Source organism: Coregonus lavaretus, assembly GCF_964263955.1.
Source record: "Coregonus lavaretus genome assembly, chromosome: 2".
NCBI classification, from domain to species: Eukaryota; Metazoa; Chordata; class Actinopteri; order Salmoniformes; family Salmonidae; genus Coregonus; species Coregonus lavaretus.
Window position 1 is genome coordinate 32,802,775 of NC_139989.1, and position 20,069 is coordinate 32,822,843.

The window sequence follows — 20,069 nt, forward strand, 5'->3', positions numbered from 1 at the left end:
TCCGGTTTATATGGACCAACATTACATTGGCTCTAGCGTTCAACGCGCACATGGAGCAGCGACAACGTCATCACATCAGACTTTGGATGAATATAAAATGCCAAAGGTGCAATATGCAGAAATCACTCTGCCGAATTTCAGTTTGTGACAAAACAAGCCATGTAGATAATTATTGTACCATCTAAACCGCTGTGAAATATATTTTAACTAACCAGCATTTATTGTATAGGTTTTTGAAGCTGGTGTACAAACTCGAAAGTAAAAGACGCAAAAATGAAACTTAATGGGAAGCATAGAAATAGCGCACATAGAACAGATCTACCGCTTTTTAGACTTGCTTTCAAAATAATAACAGATCTATAACTCACACTTCTATGTACATTTGGTCAGGCGCCCAAAAAGTTACATATTGCAGCTTTAATAACTTTGGCTGTAGGTGATGGAATTATATCAGTGACAATTATTTGAATAATTCAATGGATGTTTTGTGTACAAAGATAATGACTAAAGTGTCTTAGGAATTTGACTTGTCTTTCTGGGCTGGGCGTCAGTTAAACTGCAGCACCGAAGCAAAACTGTAGGAGCAGTCAAAACCGTGCTTCTAGACCGGAACCCTGGCCCCTTGGGGTGAAAAGGTACATTTACCTGTTGGAAGTGTTCAAAAGTTACATTTCGGGTTATAGTGGAGGGAAACGTTGGATTAACGTTGTACTAAAACAGCGGTAAGCAACCGAATGTTTATTATTATAGGCCTACGCATGATTATCTTTGGTTGTATAATGTGGGTTTCGGTAATTCAATTACAAACTCACGTCAGGTCCACCGTTGATCAATTTGTGTGTAGTCAGATATCACAATCATAGTAGCCTACTTTTAGTGCCTGTATTTATTCTGGAAAAGTCTGCACTTGTTTTCATGAGAGTTAAAACAACGAAAACAAAGCTGAAACTTCTTCATTGACCTAGGCGTCATTCCCGTAAACCTTTCCGATTTTGTTCTAGTTCTACTGTACCTTCAGTCTTTGTTTTACTGTACCTTGTACCTTTGTTTTATTCCCTCTGTAAAATCAGGTGTAAACAATGTCACGTACATATTTTTTTGTTTTGTTCAAGGAAATGTAAAGTTGAACTATCAAGTTTGGTGTCTTGGTCTTGCACAATGTTCTAAGTTTAACTTGAAAAAACTGGATATCTTTCAAATTGTCATTTTGCAGCAGTGCACGGCGCGATAAAATAGTTGTCTGTTCACACAAATTATTATAATATAGTTCAGCAACCTGGTGTCAGAACATTTCGTATTATTCTGTACGTAAATCCCTGAGTATGCTATTTAGTATACGTTACATTTTGTATGGTATGTATTAATTTGTGGATGCCCATCACCCATTTCGTATGATTAGTTACAAATTACAATTTGTATTATATGTTGTACATTTGCAAAACGTACCATATGTTACGAATTCTAGCTAGGTGACTAGGTGGTTAACATTGGCTAGCTCGCTATCCTTAGCTAGGCTAGGGGTTAGGGTTATGGTTAAGGTTAGGTTAAAGGGTAAAGGTTAGGGTTAGCTAAAAGGGTTAAGTTTAGGGTTAGGTGAAGGGTTAGCTAAAATGGTTAAGGTTAGCATTAGGTGAAGGGTTAGCTAACATGCTAAGTAGTTCCAAAGTAGCTAAAAAGTAGTAAGTAGTTGAAAAGTTGCTAAAATACTAAAGTTGTCGGTGATGAGATTTCAACTCGCAACCTTTGGGTTGCTAGACATTGGTGTTATACCCATCCACCCAGACCAATCCACCCAGACCAACCACCCTCCTTTCGTTTTTGCCTTAATTTAAGTAATCATCTGTTTTATGTAACCATACCAAACGTAACATTTCATACTAAATAAGGTATCTCGGATTTACATCCAGAATAATATGAAATGCTCTGAGACCAGGTTGAGTTCACACGCTCAACCTGCACTCTGCTGGTTTACACATGCCTTTTTGTGGCAGAAACCGTCACATGATAGCCTTAAGGGGGTAGAGTCAGTGGAGGCAACTACTGTCAGTAAGCCTATATCACATCTGGCACAAGGTGTCTAGTATAGTAGTGCCTACTGCCTAGCTCTGTATAGGGGTTTCCAGAGGTTAGCTTCGCTCACGGCTGGCTCCGTGTGAACTACAATTCCGACGCTGTGTTTTAACGTTTAGAAACTTCCATAATCATCGCTTGCAAAACGGTTTTCGAAATATATGGAACTTATCTTTCATATCAGCGAGGAAGAATCTTTCAAATAAAAATATGCCCCTTAATGTAGCAGATTTGCACAGATCCATACGATGTGTGGTGTCATTTCCATGTAAAAGTTTTTATAGGAGCATATCAAATTGGATGTTAAATGAAAGCTAAGAGTCTATATATTTATTTTTTTACAATTAAAGGCATATATACATTTTTAAACCATATTCCATTAAAACAATTAGGAACAAGCAAAGGCTTTGATTTCTTGTCAGATGGAAAAGGGGTCTTAGAAAACATCTACCAGAAAAATTCTTAAAAGGTATTAGAAATACCCCTGCCAAGTTATCAACACTTATATTTAGTTCAGGTAATTTTTTTCTGCCTTCTGTAAGTTTAAGAAACATTGCCTTGTGCCTTGAAATTCCGTTACCAAAAACCCACATATCTTTAAGATATTTTCTATTTTCTTTCCCTCATGAGGAGGGAGGATAATGAAAGTTCACAGAAGTAACAAGTAAAGGTAGACCTATCAATTAGTTATAGTGTTTTTACAGATATCAATTTTCTTTATTAATCGGTAACAGAATTTGCAAAAAATTGGTAACAGAAGTTCTGCAATTCAATTGGCTACAATAGGAAATCATAGTAGTCGCAAACCACAGTTGGGTCACCTGTTACTGTTCTCTCTTCCACTGGCATACTCTTATGTTCAGCTGATAACTGTTTGCTTTCTGTCATCTGGTGGACAAAGCAAGAGTGAAAAGTCTGGACACTGAAAGTCCATGGACATTGAAAAATCCACCCTGGCTTTGATGTCGTTTTTTGCTCCGGTCCGGACCAGCCTTGATTTCAACGTCCACAGACGTCTGAACCGGGCTTCATTTGGCCCAAACATTAATCTCGTACCCAGACACTTCCTCCCCAAATGCGTGAAGAGTCTGGTGGACCAAGGTATCAAACTTGCAGTGTTGCCAACTCCTCAGTAAGGGAAGTAGCTATTGGCTGTCCTAAAAGTCGCTAGAAGTCGCTAAATGACATCAGCACCTAATTCGCATAATTGGCCATGTGCATGTCATTGTGATGGACGCTGTAGGAGAGAGGAATAATGTCGTGGGAGAGACAAAAAGTGAGTAAAAAACACCCTACATTTACATCCCGCCCTGAATGTAAGCCAGGGTGGGATCAGCCAGCGGCGGCTTCCCGCATGCGCGATTCATTTGCAGTCTGGACACGGAGGGGTGAACATCTCCTGCTCTGATTGCAGCTGGGAGGGACTGCTGCGCGAGGACTGGGCCGCCTGTGAGTGCTTTGGGACGGGGTGGGGCCCACGGCACGGCAGCACCCGCTGCTCGTTGAGAAGAGTAAGAACGATACGTGCTTTCACGTCAGAGTCTCCAAAAGTGTCCAATAACACCAGAAAAAGTCGCTAGATTTGTCGCTAGTCGCTTTTTTGAAAATGTGTTGCTAGAGGGGTCTGAACTCGCTAAATATAGCGACAAAGTCGCTAAGTTGGCAACACTGCAAACTTGGCCTTCTTTAGCCAATATAGAGCATAGGCATTGGCTTAATCGACCAACCAATCATCTCCCACAAAACCTTTCCCTTAACCCTCCCTGTACGTTAGCACACCACAAGCACAGAGCCACGCCTCGCACTTGTGTGATTCGCTAAAATTAAGTGACGGCAAATACTTTACTCAGTAGGTTACTCCCATAGAATTCTATGGTCACTCCCACTAACGCCAACTGTGAGTGGTTGATACCCCAGGCTTATCTGTGCTGTGCGCAATAGCCTGGGGACAAGGTTAGCCAAGCATAAACGTTGATGATTGGTTCCGATTTGGTCCGGTCCGGACAAAAGTTTGGACAGCACAGTACAGTAGAGCACAGAGTACAGTAAAGAACAGTAGAGTATAGAACAGAACAGAACATTACAGTACAGCACAGCAGTTTTGTTTATTAGGATCCCCACTAGCCACTGCACATGCAGCAGCTACACTTCCTGGGGTCCACATAAAACATACATGACAAAGTACAGAACAGTTATAAACAAGAACAACATAAGATATTACATGAAATTCTAAATCTAAAATAAGAGTTATATATTGGAAAGACACCAAGAGACAACAAAAATACAATCTACACACTATTAAAACTAAAATACAATCTACACACTATTCCTATATACATATTCATATTCTTATATACAGTATAGTTGAATTAGATCTTAGAGGATAGGAGTTGTGATATGTTTTTTTAAAAGCTAAACTTGCTTTTTGCCTGACTAACCTCTGGTGACAGAGCATTCCACAATGACATTTCTCTATACATATCTGAGTGACGCATTCATTCTGTTTTTGGTTTGGGTACCGTGAAGAAACCCATAGTGGCGTGTCTGGTGGGGTATGTCCGTTTGATGTGTATGCAAATAGATTATACAAGTGGTTAGGCATTTTCAACACAAATGTTTCTTAAAAAGACTAGAAGAAAAGTAGTACATTTCTCCTCAACCCTCAACCATGAAAGACTATCACGCATGTTGTTGATGTTAGTTCTGTGTGTGCAGTTAAAGGGCAAGGCGAGCTGCTTTATTTTGAGCCAGCTGTAGCTTTGCTAGGTCTTTCTTTGCTACACAGTAGAGTACTGTACAGTAAAGAAAAGTATAGTTCAGTACAGTCCTGTACAGTAGAATAGGATAGTGGAGTTCAGTACAAAGTAGAGCACACTAAACAATGTACTATACTGTACTGAACTCTACTGTACTATTCTGTGCTGTACTGTACTGTACTCTGCTGTACTTTGATGTCCAAACTTGTGAAACATAGACGTCTATGATTGGCTCAGATTTGGTCTGGTCAGGACCAACCAAATTTGGTCTTGTTTGATGGCGGAGCTCATAAAAAATAATAGCCAATGTGTAGAATAATACCCAAATATGCAAAGGATGATATTACATATTGATACCTTTTATGTACCTATTTAGGATACATCACCATGAAGATGTGGTAGAAATTCTTACACAGGGACACTCTAAGTCAATCTTAAATGAATCATTGTTTATTGTCAGCGTGCTGGAGAGGTTCCAACAAACTTAATGCACCATAGTGAACGTCTGTCAGAAGCTCTAACGGGGCATTCCGGTTAGTTCCCTTATATACTGACAATTTATATTTGCATGATTTAGCTTATTCATCATTCATAATTAATGTTTGCTTCATTCATGTGACAGACCAATACCTCACAAGGCTTCTTCTCTAAGCTGAGTCCTTGAAACTGAGATATCTTTGTCTAAACAAGGTTCTGGGCGTACTGCCAAATTGCAGATACTGATAGTGAGGATTCAGTCACTTGCATGAACACAGAAATTGGTTTATAGAAAAGCACAAACATAGAACATAGAAATTGGTAAATAGAAAAGCATAAACATTTTCATCACAAAGAGAATGACATTCATATCCATAATTATGCATTTCTGTGTAGTATAGATCAGGAGACCCATGATGAAATTCCGTTACCACAATTCTGTGACTGGGTGTAAATCCACGTCACTTACTGTAGTTCAATAATCAAAATAGATTTTTTCTAACTCTGTGTCATGTCATAGCTGACAACCCATTATTTTTGCAGACATCTTTGAATCTTTAATTCCAAGATAGCGTAGCAGTGCGGTCGTGTTCTTGTGTGTCCATGTAAATAGCCTGTTTTTTGTATAATTTTTTTTGTATTTTACGTATATATTTCCCTATCACACTTTTCATCCTTCTACTAAATATACTTTCCTGCAACCCGCCTCACTCAATGTGGAACGAATTCTATTATTTACTCACCATTATCTAGAATCTCCAGTTGAAACTAGCCAGCCAGCTAACTAGCTAACTAGCTACTTGCTATTAGCCACCGTTAGCGGTTTTCACCCAGAACATCGGATTTTCTGCCGGAATAACTGAATCACTGGACCTTAACACCGGATCTAGCTAGCCGCAACCGAATGGATGTCGAATGGATGTTGCTGTAGGCTAATCACCACTGCCCCCGTAGCACCAGTTAGCCTTGAGCCTTGAGCTAGCCCCGGCTATCTACCTCTCTGTCTACTGGACGGGAGTAGCCAGCTAACCAGCTAACTAGCTACTTGCTATTAGCCAACGTTAGCAGCTTTTTCTCCATTGTCCGTGGCCTGCACTACCTACCAGCCAGCTCTAGCCTGGACTATTATTGGCCAGTCTGCACTGTCTGCACAGCGAGTTATCGACCCAGAACCTATCGGATTTTCTGCCGGAATCATTGAATCACTGGACCTTTAACACTGGATAATTGCAACTAGCTAGCTGCAACCAAATGAACGTTGTTATTGGCTAATCAGCCTTGAGCTAGCCTTGAGTCAAGCACATCTCCCGGCTATCTACCTCTCTGTCAACCGGATGGGACCTCCTAGAGTCGACACGGAGCCCTGCCGATCCATCACGACTGGTCTGCCGATGTAATCGTCTGTGGTTTCAACAGGCTTCCCGTTGCGATGACCACGAAGATCCATCTGCTAGCCCCGGCCCGCTAGCACACGCAAACTACAACCGTGCTTCCTGCTCGCTGTGCTGAAGCACCAATTTGAACTGCTCTCGGACTCACATATTGCTGTTCACTGGACCTTATGATCACTCAGCTGCACAGCGGATGCCTGCTGGACTGTTCCTTTACACGGTACCCTGTCCTGTTTAGCCTCAGCCCAAACCTTATCGCCATTACCAGTTGTTGTCTTAGGTCTCTCTAATAACACCTGTGATTGCTTTATGCCTCTCTCCCATGTCAATATGCCTTGCCTATTGCTGTTCCAGTTAGTTCTTATTATACAATTTCACTGTAGAACCCCAAGTCCCTCTCAAACTGCCTCAAATAGTTCCTTTGTTCCATCCCCCATACACGCCGAGACCAGCTCAATCGGTGCCTCCAGTGATGCTATCTCTTTCATTGTTACCCAACGCTTAGGTTTACCTCCACTGTACTCATATCCTTCCATATCCTTGTCTGTACATAATGCCCTGAATCATTTCTACAACGCCCGGAAATCTGCCCCCTTTATTCTCTGTACCCAACGCACTAGAAGACCAGTTCTTAAAGCCTTTAGCCGTATCCTTATTCTAGTCCTCCTCTGTTCCTCTGGTGATGTAGAGGCTAACCCAGGCCCTGCAGCCCCCAGTATCACTCCTACTCCCCAGGAGCTATCATTTGTTGACTTCTGTAACTGTAAAAGCCTTGGTTTTCTGCAAGTGAACATCAGAAGCCTACTTCCTAAGTTTGAGTTATTCACTGCGTTAGCACACTCCGCCAACCCTGATGTTCTAGCAGTGTCTGAATCCTGGCTTAGGAAGGCCACCAAAAATTCTGAAATTTCCATCCCCAACTACAACATAGTCCATCTAGATAGAACTGCCAAAGGGGGTGGAGTTGCAATCTACTGTAGAGATAGCCTGCAGAGCTCTATCATACTATCCAGGTCTGTGCCCAAACAGTTTGAGCTTCTACTTCTAAAAATCCACCTTTCCAGAAATAAGTCTCTCACTGTTGCCGCTACCCCCCTAAGCCCCCAGCTGTGCCCTGGCCACCATATGTGAATTGATTGCCCCCCATTTATCCTCAGAGTTCGTACTGCTTGGTGACCTAAATTGGGATATGCTTAACACCCCGGCCATCCTACAATCCAAACTAGATGCCCTCAATCTCACACAAATTATCAACGAACCTACCAGGTACAACCCTAAATCCGTAAACATGGGTACCCTCATAGATATCATCCTGACTAATTTACCCTCTAAATACACCTCAGCTGTCTTCAACCAGGATCTCAGCGATCACTGCCTTATTGCCTGCGTCCGTAACGGGTCCGCGGTCAAACGACCACCCCTCATCACTGTCAAACGCTCCCTAAAACACTTTAGCAAGCAGGCCTTCCTAATTGACCTGGCCCAGGTATCCTGGATGGATATAGATCTCATTCCGTCAATAGAGGATGCCTGGTTGTTCTTTAAGAGTACAGAACTAAGAACAGATATAGACCCTGGTTCTCCTCAGACTTGACTGCCCTTGACCAGCACAAAAACATCCTGTGGCGTACTGCATTAGCATCAAATAGCCCCCGCGATATGCAACTTTTCAGGGAAGTCAGGAACCAATATACACAAGCAGTTAGGAAAGCAAAGGCTAACTTTTTCAAACAGAAATTTGCATCCTGTAGCACTAACTCCAAAAGGTTTTGGGACACTGTAAAGTCCATGGAGAATAAGAGCACCTCCTCTCAGCTGCCCACTGCACTGAGGCTAGGAAACACTATCACCACCGATAAATCTGCAATAATCGAGAATTTCAACAAGCATTTTGCTACGGCTGGCCATGCTTTCCACCTGGATACCACTACCCCGGCCACCAGCTCTGTACCCTCCGCTGCAACTTGCACATGCCCCCCCCCCCCCCCCCCGCTTCTCCTTCACACAAATTCAGACAGCTGATGTTCTGAAAGAGCTGCAAAATCTGGCCCCTACAAATCATCTGGGCTAGACAATCTGGACCCTTTCTTTCTAAAAATAGCTGCCGAAATTGTCACAACCCCTATTACTAGCCTGTTCAACCTCTCTTTCGTAACGTCTGAGATCCCCAGAGATTGGAAAGCTGCCGCGGTCATCCCCCTCTTCAAAGGGGGTGACACTCTAGATCCAAACTGTTACAGACCTATATCCATCCTGCCCTGCCTTTCGAACGTTTTTGAAAGCCAAGTTAACAAACAGATCACCGACCATTTCGAATCCCACCGTACCTTCTCCGCTATGCAATCCGGTTTCCGAGCTGGTCATGGGTGCACCTCAGCCACGTTTAAGGTCCTAAACGATATTATAACCGCGATCGATAATAGACAGTACTGTGCAGCCGTCTTCATCGACCTGGCCAAGGCTTTCGACTCTGTCAACCACAGCATTCTTATTGGCAGACTAAATAGCCTTGGTTTCTCAAATGACTGCCTCGCCTGGTTCACCAACTACTTCTCAGATAGAGTTCAATGTGTCAAATCGGAGGGCCTGTTGTCTGGACCTATGGCAGTCTCTATGGGGGTGCCACAGGGTTCAATTCTTGGACCATCCTACCGATCCTTGACTTCGGCGATGTCATTTACAAAATAGCCTCCAACACTCTACTCAGCAAATTGGATGTAGTCTATCACAGTGCCATCCGTTTTGTCACCAAAGCCCCATATACTACCCACCACTGTGACCTGTACGCGCTTGTTGGCTGGTCCTCACTACATATTCGTCGCCAAACCCACTGGCTCCAGGCCATCTATAAATCACTGCTAGGCAAATCCCCGCCTTATCTTAGCTCATTGGTCACCATAGCAACACCCACCCGTAGTATGCGCTCCAGAAGGTATATCTCACTGGTCATCCCCAAAGCCAACACCTCCTTTGGCCGCCATTCCTTCCAGTTCTCTGCTGCCAATGACTGGAACGAATTGCAAAAATCTCTGAAGCTGGAGACACTTATCTCCCTCACTAACTTTAAGCATCAGTTGTCAGAGCAGCTTACCGATCACTGCACCTGTACACAGCCCATCTGAAATTAGCCCACCCAACTACCTCATCCCCATATTGTTATTTATTTTGCTCATTTGCACCCCAGTATCTCTATTTGCACATCATCTCTTACACATCTATCATTCCAGTGTTAATACTAATTGTAATTATTTTGCACTATAGCCTATTTATTGCCTTACCTCCATAACTTGCTACATTTGTACACACTGTATAATATATTTTCTGTTGTATTTTTGACTTTGTTTTGTTTTACCCCATATGTAACTCTGTGTTGTTGTTTTTATCGCACTGCTTTGCTTTATCTTGGCCAGGTCGCAGTTGTAAATGAGAACTTGTTCTCAACTGGCTTACCTGGTTAAATAAAGGTGAAATAAAAATAAATAAATAAAAATCTTAATTCGGAGCAGATATTTAACAATTTTTGGAAAATGTGGTCACATAAAAAACAGAGGGAGATTTTACAGAAATTCTGTTGCCAGACTTTCCAGGAAATGTGTTTAAAAAAAAAAAAAATCAGTGTAAATTGTTCATAGTAGACCATGTGCATAGAGTTGTATGGTTTGTTGAACTTTGAAATCATTTTTTTCTGTTTGGCATACATTTGAAGTGGAATTGCCCATGTGCCTCCAGTTGACGAACTACACTTCCTCCCCAGGTACACTTACACACAGGTGTTCAGAGCACGTTAGATGGCTAATAAGCACAAGTGGTCGCCTCTGTCTTCTGTAAACAAGCGCTGTAACATGGATATATGGCTGGGTGGGAAGACTAACCCTAACCCTATAAAGGTGTGTAGTAATATAACCTTAATAAAAAAAAGAATATTATTATGAAAGATACGTTTCCACAACCGTTCCGCAAGCGATGCATGTTAACGTATAGAGGTAAGCGTCGGGACTCTTAACAAAAGTCCCCAGGATACCTTCATCAATAGGCGGTAAAGGTAGTTAGCGTTTATGAATGGGCTAAGTAGTGCCATACAGAGTAGAGACCTTCATTTGACTTGACTTATTCCTTTTAGCTCCTAGCGGAGGGCCTCATACCTACTTTTACCGAATTCCATTCCATTCTGTCTCTTTGTCTCCAGCCGCCATGGAAAGCGGTGGCAGAGGGAACGTGTGCGACTACAGCCACAACGTCACCTTCTTCTACGACTACGTAGGTAAGGACATCAGCAGAGACTGGCGTGTCAGGGACTGTGTGGTAGTGGTCCTGGGCCTGACCATCTGCCTCATCATGATCCTGTCCAACATAATGGTGATGGCAGCCATCTTGATCAACCGACGCTTCCACTTCCCCATCTACTTCCTGCTAGCCAACATGGCCGCCGCGGACCTGTTCGCCGGCTTGGCCTACACCAACCTCGTGCTCAACACAGGGCCCTGGACCATCAGGTAGTGCAGACATTAGGCTAGAGGCGGGTCAGTAACCGGAGGGTCACTGGTTTGAATCAGTATCCTAGATACCTGCCATTGTGCCCTTAAGCAAACTTAACCCTCAACTGCTCCACGGGCCCTACACTGTGGCTGACCCTGTCTTCCAACTTCTCAGTAGGTGTTTGTAATGTATGTGTGTCTCGAGTGGGTTTGGATAAAGGACATACTAATCTCAGTGTCTCTGTGACAGTTGACAACAGAGGAATCCTCTTCTTCTTCAGGCTGTCCAAGCAGCAATGGTTCATTAGGAATGCTCTGGTGGACATGAGCCTGACGGCGTCTGTGGCCAACCTGCTGGCTGTGGCGGTGGAGCGTCACCAGACCATAATTACCATGCAGGTAAAAAGACTAACTACTCTAACAGACTGCAAAGCCTTTTCCTTTGAATTAGTCTGGCTGTCCTTTTAGTATCTTATGACGTATTTTTACTAATTTGTATCATTCTATTCTAATTTGTGTTAGTTTATTATGTACATTGATTTGCTGTCTCTGTATGTACTGTGTTATATGTTTATTTTTATTATGATTATGCAGCTGCACAGCAAGATGACCAACCGGCGTGTGGTGCTGCTGATTGTATGCATCTGGGCAGTGGCTATCATCATGGGGCTGGTGCCCTCCATGGGGTGGAACTGTGAGTGCCAGCTTAGTGACTGCTCAATCATTGCCCCGCTCTACAGCCGCAGGTAACCGTCTAGGATCAGGTTCCCCTTGTCCATATAATATTATTTATTAAGCAAAGCTGATCCTAAATCAGCAGTCCTACTCTGAGATGCTTGATACATATGACCCCTGGTCGAGAGTGAGCTGGCAAATGGACTGGAGGGTTGTTGGCGTCCAAGTATCCTAGATGCCATCTCCTGCTGTTGTGCCCTAGCCTAGATCAAGGCACTTATCTTGCCTAAATCTGCTCCAAGGGCGCTGCTGCTCTGTGGCTGGCTGACCTTGGCTTTCAACGTGTGTCTCAGGATGTTGGGTTAAAAGCAAAAGACAAATGATCAAAATCTACAAAGAAAAAGGACAAAGTATTTTCTTCTCCAGGTATATGATCTTCTGGGCATCTCTCAACCTGCTCACCTTTTCTGTCATGGTGGCTGTGTACGCACGCATCTATGTCTATGTGAGACGTAAGGGTAAACGGATGTCTCAGCACACCTCCCACCATCTGAGGCACAACGAGACTGTCGTCAACCTCATGAAGACTATCTCTATTGTACTGGGTGAGTGAGTGTGATCTGCAACTGGCCTGGAATGTACACTTCCAAGAGGATGTGATGCTAATGAAACTAATACTGTTTAACACTCGTGCCATTTTATCTTACTGTTTCTATTCTCAAATCATTTCCATTCCATGCACATCTCTACTTACAACTGACTCATTGCTAAAAGGTACCTAACCCTTTTCCAGATCTTTGCAACTCTCTAAAACATACATACTATTTTTAATGTAAGGTAGTGGTGAACATAATTGTTTGATTTCATTGACAAGTTAATGGCATGGTTATGGCACATCCTCATCTTTTCCTCCTTGGCTTCCCTCCTCTCCCTAGGTGTGTTTGTCATCTGTTGGACGCCGGGCCTGATGACCCTGTTGCTGGATGGGATCATGGGTAAAGACAGCCATGCCTTGACCTATGAGAAGTACTGTCTGATCCTGGCTGAGTGTAACTCCCTGGTTAACCCTATTATCTACTCCTTCCGGGACGAGGAGATGAGGAGGACCTTTAAGTGTATACTGTGCTGCCTGTGTAGGAGGAGCTCTGACCACCAGGGAGAGCAGTCACCCATGGAGTTCAACACACTGCAACCAGAGGTAGGTTACCACAGAAAGATTAAGGGTCAGCTCTTTCAACAAAAACAATATGCGATTCCTGGCATCCTATCTCCTTACCTCCTTCTCAACTGTATTGAAGGAGAAGGTCCATGGTCCCTCTCTTTTGACCTTCTTGTCTAATGGGTTTTGTGAACAAGGCGATAGGGTGCAAAGAATCAAGGAAAGATTGAGATAGAACCCCATTACGATGCTATAGGCTTTAACTTTTTATACGGTGTATGGGTTCTAATCATGCTTTTTGTTGTGTTCTCCGACAAATGTGTTATTCTTGCTTTTACTTCACAACGGGTTACCATTCTGGCTCACATGACACTTTTCCTCTTTTGTTTCTGGCCTTCAGTGTGTTTCACCTAGATTTTCATTTCTTACAATGATTCAAAAGCCGGTGCTTTATTTTTGCAACAACAAAAAAACAACTAGCGAGGGGTGACCGAGAATGTTTCTTTACCCCAAGCTGCTCTGGCTTGAACTTTGACTGGCGGCAAGTAGCCTGGCGGGTAGGAGCGTTTGGCCAGTAACCGAAGGGTTGCTGGATCGAATCCCTGAGCTGACAAGGTAAAAATCTGTCATTCTGCCCCTGAGCAAGGCAGTTAACCCACTGTTCCCCGGGCGCCGAAGACGTGGATGTCGATTAAGGCAGCCCTCCGCACCTCTCTGATTCAGAGGGGTTGGGTTAAATTCGGAAGACACATTTCAGTTTAATGCATTCAGTTGTACAACTGACTAGGTATCCCCTTTGACTGACTGACACATATTCCAACTCCTGACTAGGTACATTTCCTTTTTTTTTTTTTTATTCCAATGGAATATTCGATGGGAATATCTGCTTAGTTGGTGGATGTAGTGCTGTGCTTGTAACCGCTCTCTCTGCTTGGTGCTCTTCTGCAACTTTATCTCCACAAAAAAAAAATGGAATACCTTTCCTTTTCCTTAGGGAGAACAAACTTTAGACTGAGAGACTACATACAGCAAAACCAGTGTGTATTTTTTTCTCCTGAATGCGTTGGTTTGGATTGTTTAAGACAAAATAGATTTTCTGTCTGCCATCATTACATGATTTCTGAAAGAAAACACATTTGAGAGCTTTGTATTCCAAATGTTTTGTTGTTGGTATAGACTAACAATAATTTTAATATAATGATGACGCTATAATTTCCTCCCTTATCCCGTGCCTCTTCATCTTTCACCTTGGCTTCTCCCTTTAGACTTTAACCTAACACTTGCCACTGTCACAGCGTGCCACTATCTTTGTGAGCAATTACTATTTATGATATTGAGCAGTATTGTGTGTCTGCCTCTACGCAGAGATACAGTGCCTTCAGAAAGTATCAACAAAATATATATACAGTATATATTATATATATCAAAAATGATTCATAACTCTTGACTTGTTCCACATTTTGTTGTGTTAAAGTCTGAATTCAAAATGTATTAAATGTTTTTTCTCACCCATCAACACACAATACCCCATAATGACAAAGTGAAAACATGTTTTTAGAAATTCCCCAAATCTAGATGTGCGAAGCTGATAGACGTACCAAAGACATCTCAAAGCTGCAATTGCCGCCAAAGGTGCTTCTACAAAGTTTTGACTTGGGGGTGTGAATACTTATGTAAATGAGATTTCATTTTCAATAAATTTGCTACAATATCTAAAAACATGTTTTCCCTTTGGGCCCGATTCCGACCAGAGTGAAGCTTGTAAATGGACTTGAAATGAATACGCACTTTTCTCTCTATGCGTATTCTGACCTTGAACTTAAGCATGGGAATAGTGTGCTATTCACCTGCTTTTTGTTTTGGGTGGAGATCAAATAAATGAAGATGTGGCGGAGGTGCGTCTACAGATACGCCGTATTCTGACCTTGACTTAATTCCACCACCTTTACTCGTGAGGAATCCATGAATAAGGTCTAGTGAACTGGTTTCAAGTAGAAAAAGCGTCTACTTCATTTTTCCCAATAGAAATAATACCATTCTCCATGCACTGTAATTTTTAACTTGATAAATAACTAGATACATTTATAACTAGATAAATTAGTATTCCTTTTTTAATAAGAGAATTGTAAATATAAATGACACTTGTTTTAGATATAGTTTACCTTATCGCTGGAGACATGAAACCAGTCATGGCAGCAAGCTGGAGTATATCAACTTTCCCACAGTAAAGTTGATGAAATACTGTGCCATTATGGCCTTTTAACTTGCAGGGATGGGCACTCTCGAATGTCTTGGTTATAGGCTACCCCGACTTTCGCGTACCTATTTCTATCATGTTAAATATTAACCACTACCAGTAGGCCTAATAACAACACATATTCAACGGTCAATTTACTGTTCGTACCCTTCAGTTGGTACAGCCTACATTATCATTCCATTTCATTACATTGTTTCATTTACTTTCCTCTGTAAATGCTGTCACGGCCATGTGGTTGTTGCTGAGGATCCTTAGTAACGGTTGATGATATATACACTGCTCAAAAAAATAAAGGGAACACTAAAATAACACATCCTAGATCTGAATGAATGAAATAATCTTTTTTCTTTACATAGTTGAATGTGCTGACAAGAAAATCACACAAAGATTATCAATGGAAATCAAACTTATCAACCCATGGAGGTCTGGATTTGGAGTCACCCTCAAAACTAAAGTGGAAAACCACACTACAGGCTGATCCAACTTTGAGGTAATGTCCTTAAAACAAGTCAAAATGAGGCTCAGTAGTGTGTGTGGCCTCCACGTGCCTGTATGACCTCCCTACAACGCCTGGGCATGCTCCTGATGAGGTGGCGGATGGTCTCCTGAGGGATCTCCTCCCAGACCTGGACTAAAGCATCCGCCAACTCCTGGACAGTCTGTGGTGCAACGTGGCGTTGGTGGATGGAGTGAGACATGATGTCCCAGATGTGCTCAATTGGATTCAGGTCTGGGGAATGGGCGGGCCAGTCCATAGCATCAATGCCTTCCTCTTGCAGGAACTGCTGACACACTCCAGCCACATGAGGTCTAGCATTGTCTTGCATTAGGAGGAACCCAGGGCCAACCGCACCAGCATATGGTCTCACAAGGGGTCTGAGGATCTCATCTCGGTACCTAATGGCAGTCAGGCTACCTCTGGCGAGCACATGGAGGGCTGTGCGGCCCCCCAAAGAAATGCCACCCCACACCATGACTGACCCACCGCCAAACCGGTCATGCTGGAGGATGTTGCAGGCAGCAGAACGTTCTCCACGGTGTCTCCAGACGGCCTCCTCCACGTCTCCTGATGTACCGGCCTGTCTCCTGGTAGCGCCTCCATGCTCTGGACACTACGCTGACAGACACAGCAAACCTTCTTGCCACAGCTCGCATTGATGTGCCATCCTGGATGAGCTGCACTACCTGAGCCACTTGTGTGGGTTGTAGACTCCATCTCATGCTACCACTAGAGTGAAAGCACCGCCAGCATTCAAAAGTGACCAAAACATCAGCCAGGAAGCTTAGGAACTGAGAAGTGGTCTGTGGTCACCACCTTTAAAACCAGTCCTTTATTGGGGGTGTCTTGCTAATTGCCTATAATTTCCACCTGTTTTCCATTTGCACAACAGCATGTGAAATTTGTCAATCAGTGTTTGCTTCCTAAGTGGACCGTTTGATTTCACAGAAGTGTGATTGACTTGGAGTTACATTGTGTTGTTTAAGTGTTCCCTTAATTTTTTTGAGCAGTGTATATTTTTAAAGACAGACTAATTCAATCGTTATGGAGTGGAGTGCAGACCAAGCCATAACAGTTTGAACCCGACGCATGGTGCTATAGACTACTAGGCCGTGTCATCACACAGTTCCATGATTAGTGCAGGCAATAGATGAGGGTATTACCCACTATTGTACACTAATCTCTCTATTATAATTCGATGTACACTAATCTTCCAACATTACCATGGGTTAAAGAACTTCATGTGGCAATTTTCAGAATGAATCAAACCACCTTTCTTTCTTTCGTGTGTAACGGCTCTCCAAACCAGTTTTTTGATTCATAAATGCTTTCCCAACCCTAAATAATAGTATTTTGAAATCGACCAATTGGTGCGGAAACAGAGCAATATGCACATACTGTATTTAGATGGGTTTCTTTCATTGATCCCTAATATTCTGAACCCGTTCTCTCGATATATTCTATTGAGTCTGTCGACAAAATTCGAACAAGATTGGTACAACATATTTAAAGGGATGGTATAAGATAAATCTACTGAAAACCCTATTGAATGAAATCGCCACAAGAAAATCTGTTGGCCAGCAAGTGGGAGGGTTTTCAGCAGTTAAATTATTTATTCAGCGCGCGCAAGGAAACCACGCCTGCAAAGCCCGTTACGCACCTTCATAAGGTAAGTCTGAGTACCGTGTAAGAAAGGCATAATTCCCTAAGTCGGAATCGGGCCCTTTGTAATTATGGGGTATCATGTGTAGATGGGTGACATTTTGGGGGGATTGAATTCAGGCTGTAACAACAAAATGTGGAATAAGTCAAGGAGTAAGAATACTTTCTGAAGGCATAGCGTACTATACGATTGATTGATATTGTTCAACAGTAAAGCTGATAGTGTGTCTGCTCCCCACAGGTAGATAATGGTTGTGAAGTAAAATCAGAGGATAAAGCCAACTTCACTGCCCTCCAGCTGATAAAGACAGAGTGGGGACAAGCCTCTTCACCCTGACAGCTGGATTAAATCAGGAGTCATAGAGACACCATGGACATAAGATCTACAGCCACTCATGAACTTGCTGAAGCGGTACAGATTGCACAGTAGAAATGTACAGGTAATTGCAGACTGACATAGTAAACTCTGCATGTGAATGCAGTCTCTGCTAACGCAGGGACATTGCCTTTAAATTTAAATGACACTTAAGCTGAACTTCCACGATACAGATTGAATAAAGCCCTTAGTGGGGTTGAAATAGGACAATGGACAAGCACTGGACAAGATGGTTATTAATGACACCATACTTACTTTCATGTGTACATTTTTGGATGCTTGTTTGTACGTGTACAGTAGGTTTTGTTTATCTAGATGTTACACTAGCTAACACTGGGATATTTAGGGAAAGACTACCTCCATGTGCCATAAGTCAATTCTGTGATGCATAAAGAGCCATTATAAAATATTGGCATGGGGATATAGGGATGCCTGGAATTTAAACTATCACGCTTTTACTATTTCCTTAAAATGAAACTATAGTTAAACTGCGTGATATTCGATCATGCGTGCGTACAGGTGGTCCCGGGAATCAAACCCACAATCCTGGCATTACAAGCAGCTCTACCTTTACCAATTTACGTTCTCCTGCAGGTCTTGTAGGCGGTTACAGGCTATTATACTTTGGGCTTAATTTGAGTGTTGAATACATACATTGCCAGAATACAGAATTAGGTAAAATACCATCAAATGGTGTCGGTATTTTATTTGTTTAAATGTCACAAGAGCATAGATGTAGTGACTAATCATAAAAATAAAACAACCAACCCCAAATAATGAAAAGCACAATTTTATTAGTTTTTTTCTTCTAATAAGGAACACTACAACTTGTCATTATTTTTACTCGTTCTAGAACAATTCTAAAGTTGAGGTATAAAAGGAATTCATACAGACTCACAGGTCTGGAAACAGTGGGGTTTTATATACAAGAGAAACTGAGACAGAGGTAGAGAGAGACGAGAGGGGTATTTAAAATACAGGGGGACGAAGAGGGAGCGATATACAAAGATACTAACAAAAGTGACACATTAAAGGGTTTAACGTATCGTTTGATTTGGTGCTGTGGAATTCTATGGCCGCAGGTAGAATCTTAAAATATTATAATTCTATGGTAGAATCAATCCTACAGTAGGTTGACTCAGTATTGGCTCAACCTGTATAGGAGTAGACTGCAGGATTTGGGGTTGGTAGCACCATCCTTGCATTGAACTGTACCGTTACTACAAAATACTGGGAGAATTCAAATTCACCAATGATAGGTAACCATATTAATGGCGTCAATCCAGACAAAATGGCTGAAATTGAATGGATAAGGGAAATCAAGCGATTTCTAAAATGTGCGAGAAATACGTTTTTCCCCCTGCTGTTGCGGTAAGGGCTGATTATATGCTAGCAAGATGGCCAACAATGGCTCTAGCATTAATTCAGGGATTATTGCTAGACTGCGGTTTCACAAATTCTAATTGGAATTCACACAGCACCAAACAAAACTATGCAAATAATATGCAAATAATCATTCAACTAACAAATGAACTTGACCCCAACCTCAGGAGAACACTAAAGACCAAACAACCAGGCAACTCACCCAAAAGGAAAAGCAAAAATAAAGCAGAGGGTTTATAAAAAGAGAAAAACAAACATTCCACAATCTGTACAGTGACATCCATTTACAACTGGTAGAAAAAGACAAAGGAAGAGGGGACTAATTTGGTGTAGTAGTGGTAGCATTATTTGTAAGATATAATAAGCCATATTAAATGTTTATAATATAAGTAACAGTAAACAAGGAAACTAATTTGGGTAATACAATAAGAGTTCTCTGTAACGATGTCTGTATTTAACACACCCCATTTCAAATGTCTGTATATCTGTTTAATATATACTTTGTCCTTTCTTTATCAAAATGCCCGGTACTCTTAACAGTTGATGTATGATTATAAAAAAAGAAAAGAAAGAGCTGAATAAAAACTACAAAGGAAATGAAATCTGAGTCAAATCAGAATTTCTCTAAAGACTACCTTGTTTATCGTAATAAAACCAGTGCTGCCTTTTTGGTAACAGTTATTAAGAACAGAGTAAAGCCCTTGCTGATTGGCCAAATCATAGAGCTAACCAATAGGACCCATTTTCACCAGCGGATTCTGAGATAGAGTAAAGGGAGAAAACAACATGCCATCCCATGGAACAGGTGCTCTCTATGGCAACGATGCTTTGTCTCCACGGCAACAATACAATCAATTCTTAAGCACTGGTTGACTGACATGACGGACAT

The 20,069-nt window shown here is 42.1% G+C and overlaps 1 protein-coding gene across 1 annotated transcript; it reads left to right on the top strand.

Annotated features, from left to right (window-relative positions):
- Positions 1-585: 585 nt before the first annotated feature.
- LOC311138045 (lysophosphatidic acid receptor 2-like) lies at positions 586-19,735 on the top strand. Its single transcript, XM_084172692.1, has 7 exons — positions 586-722; positions 10,881-11,187; positions 11,451-11,568; positions 11,764-11,915; positions 12,271-12,449; positions 12,780-13,042; positions 17,663-19,735. The coding sequence occupies exons 2-7, from the start codon at positions 10,886-10,888 to the stop codon at positions 17,756-17,758; spliced, it is 1,110 nt and encodes a 369-aa protein (XP_084028818.1). The 5' UTR covers positions 586-722; positions 10,881-10,885; the 3' UTR covers positions 17,759-19,735.
- Positions 19,736-20,069: the final 334 nt, after the last annotated feature.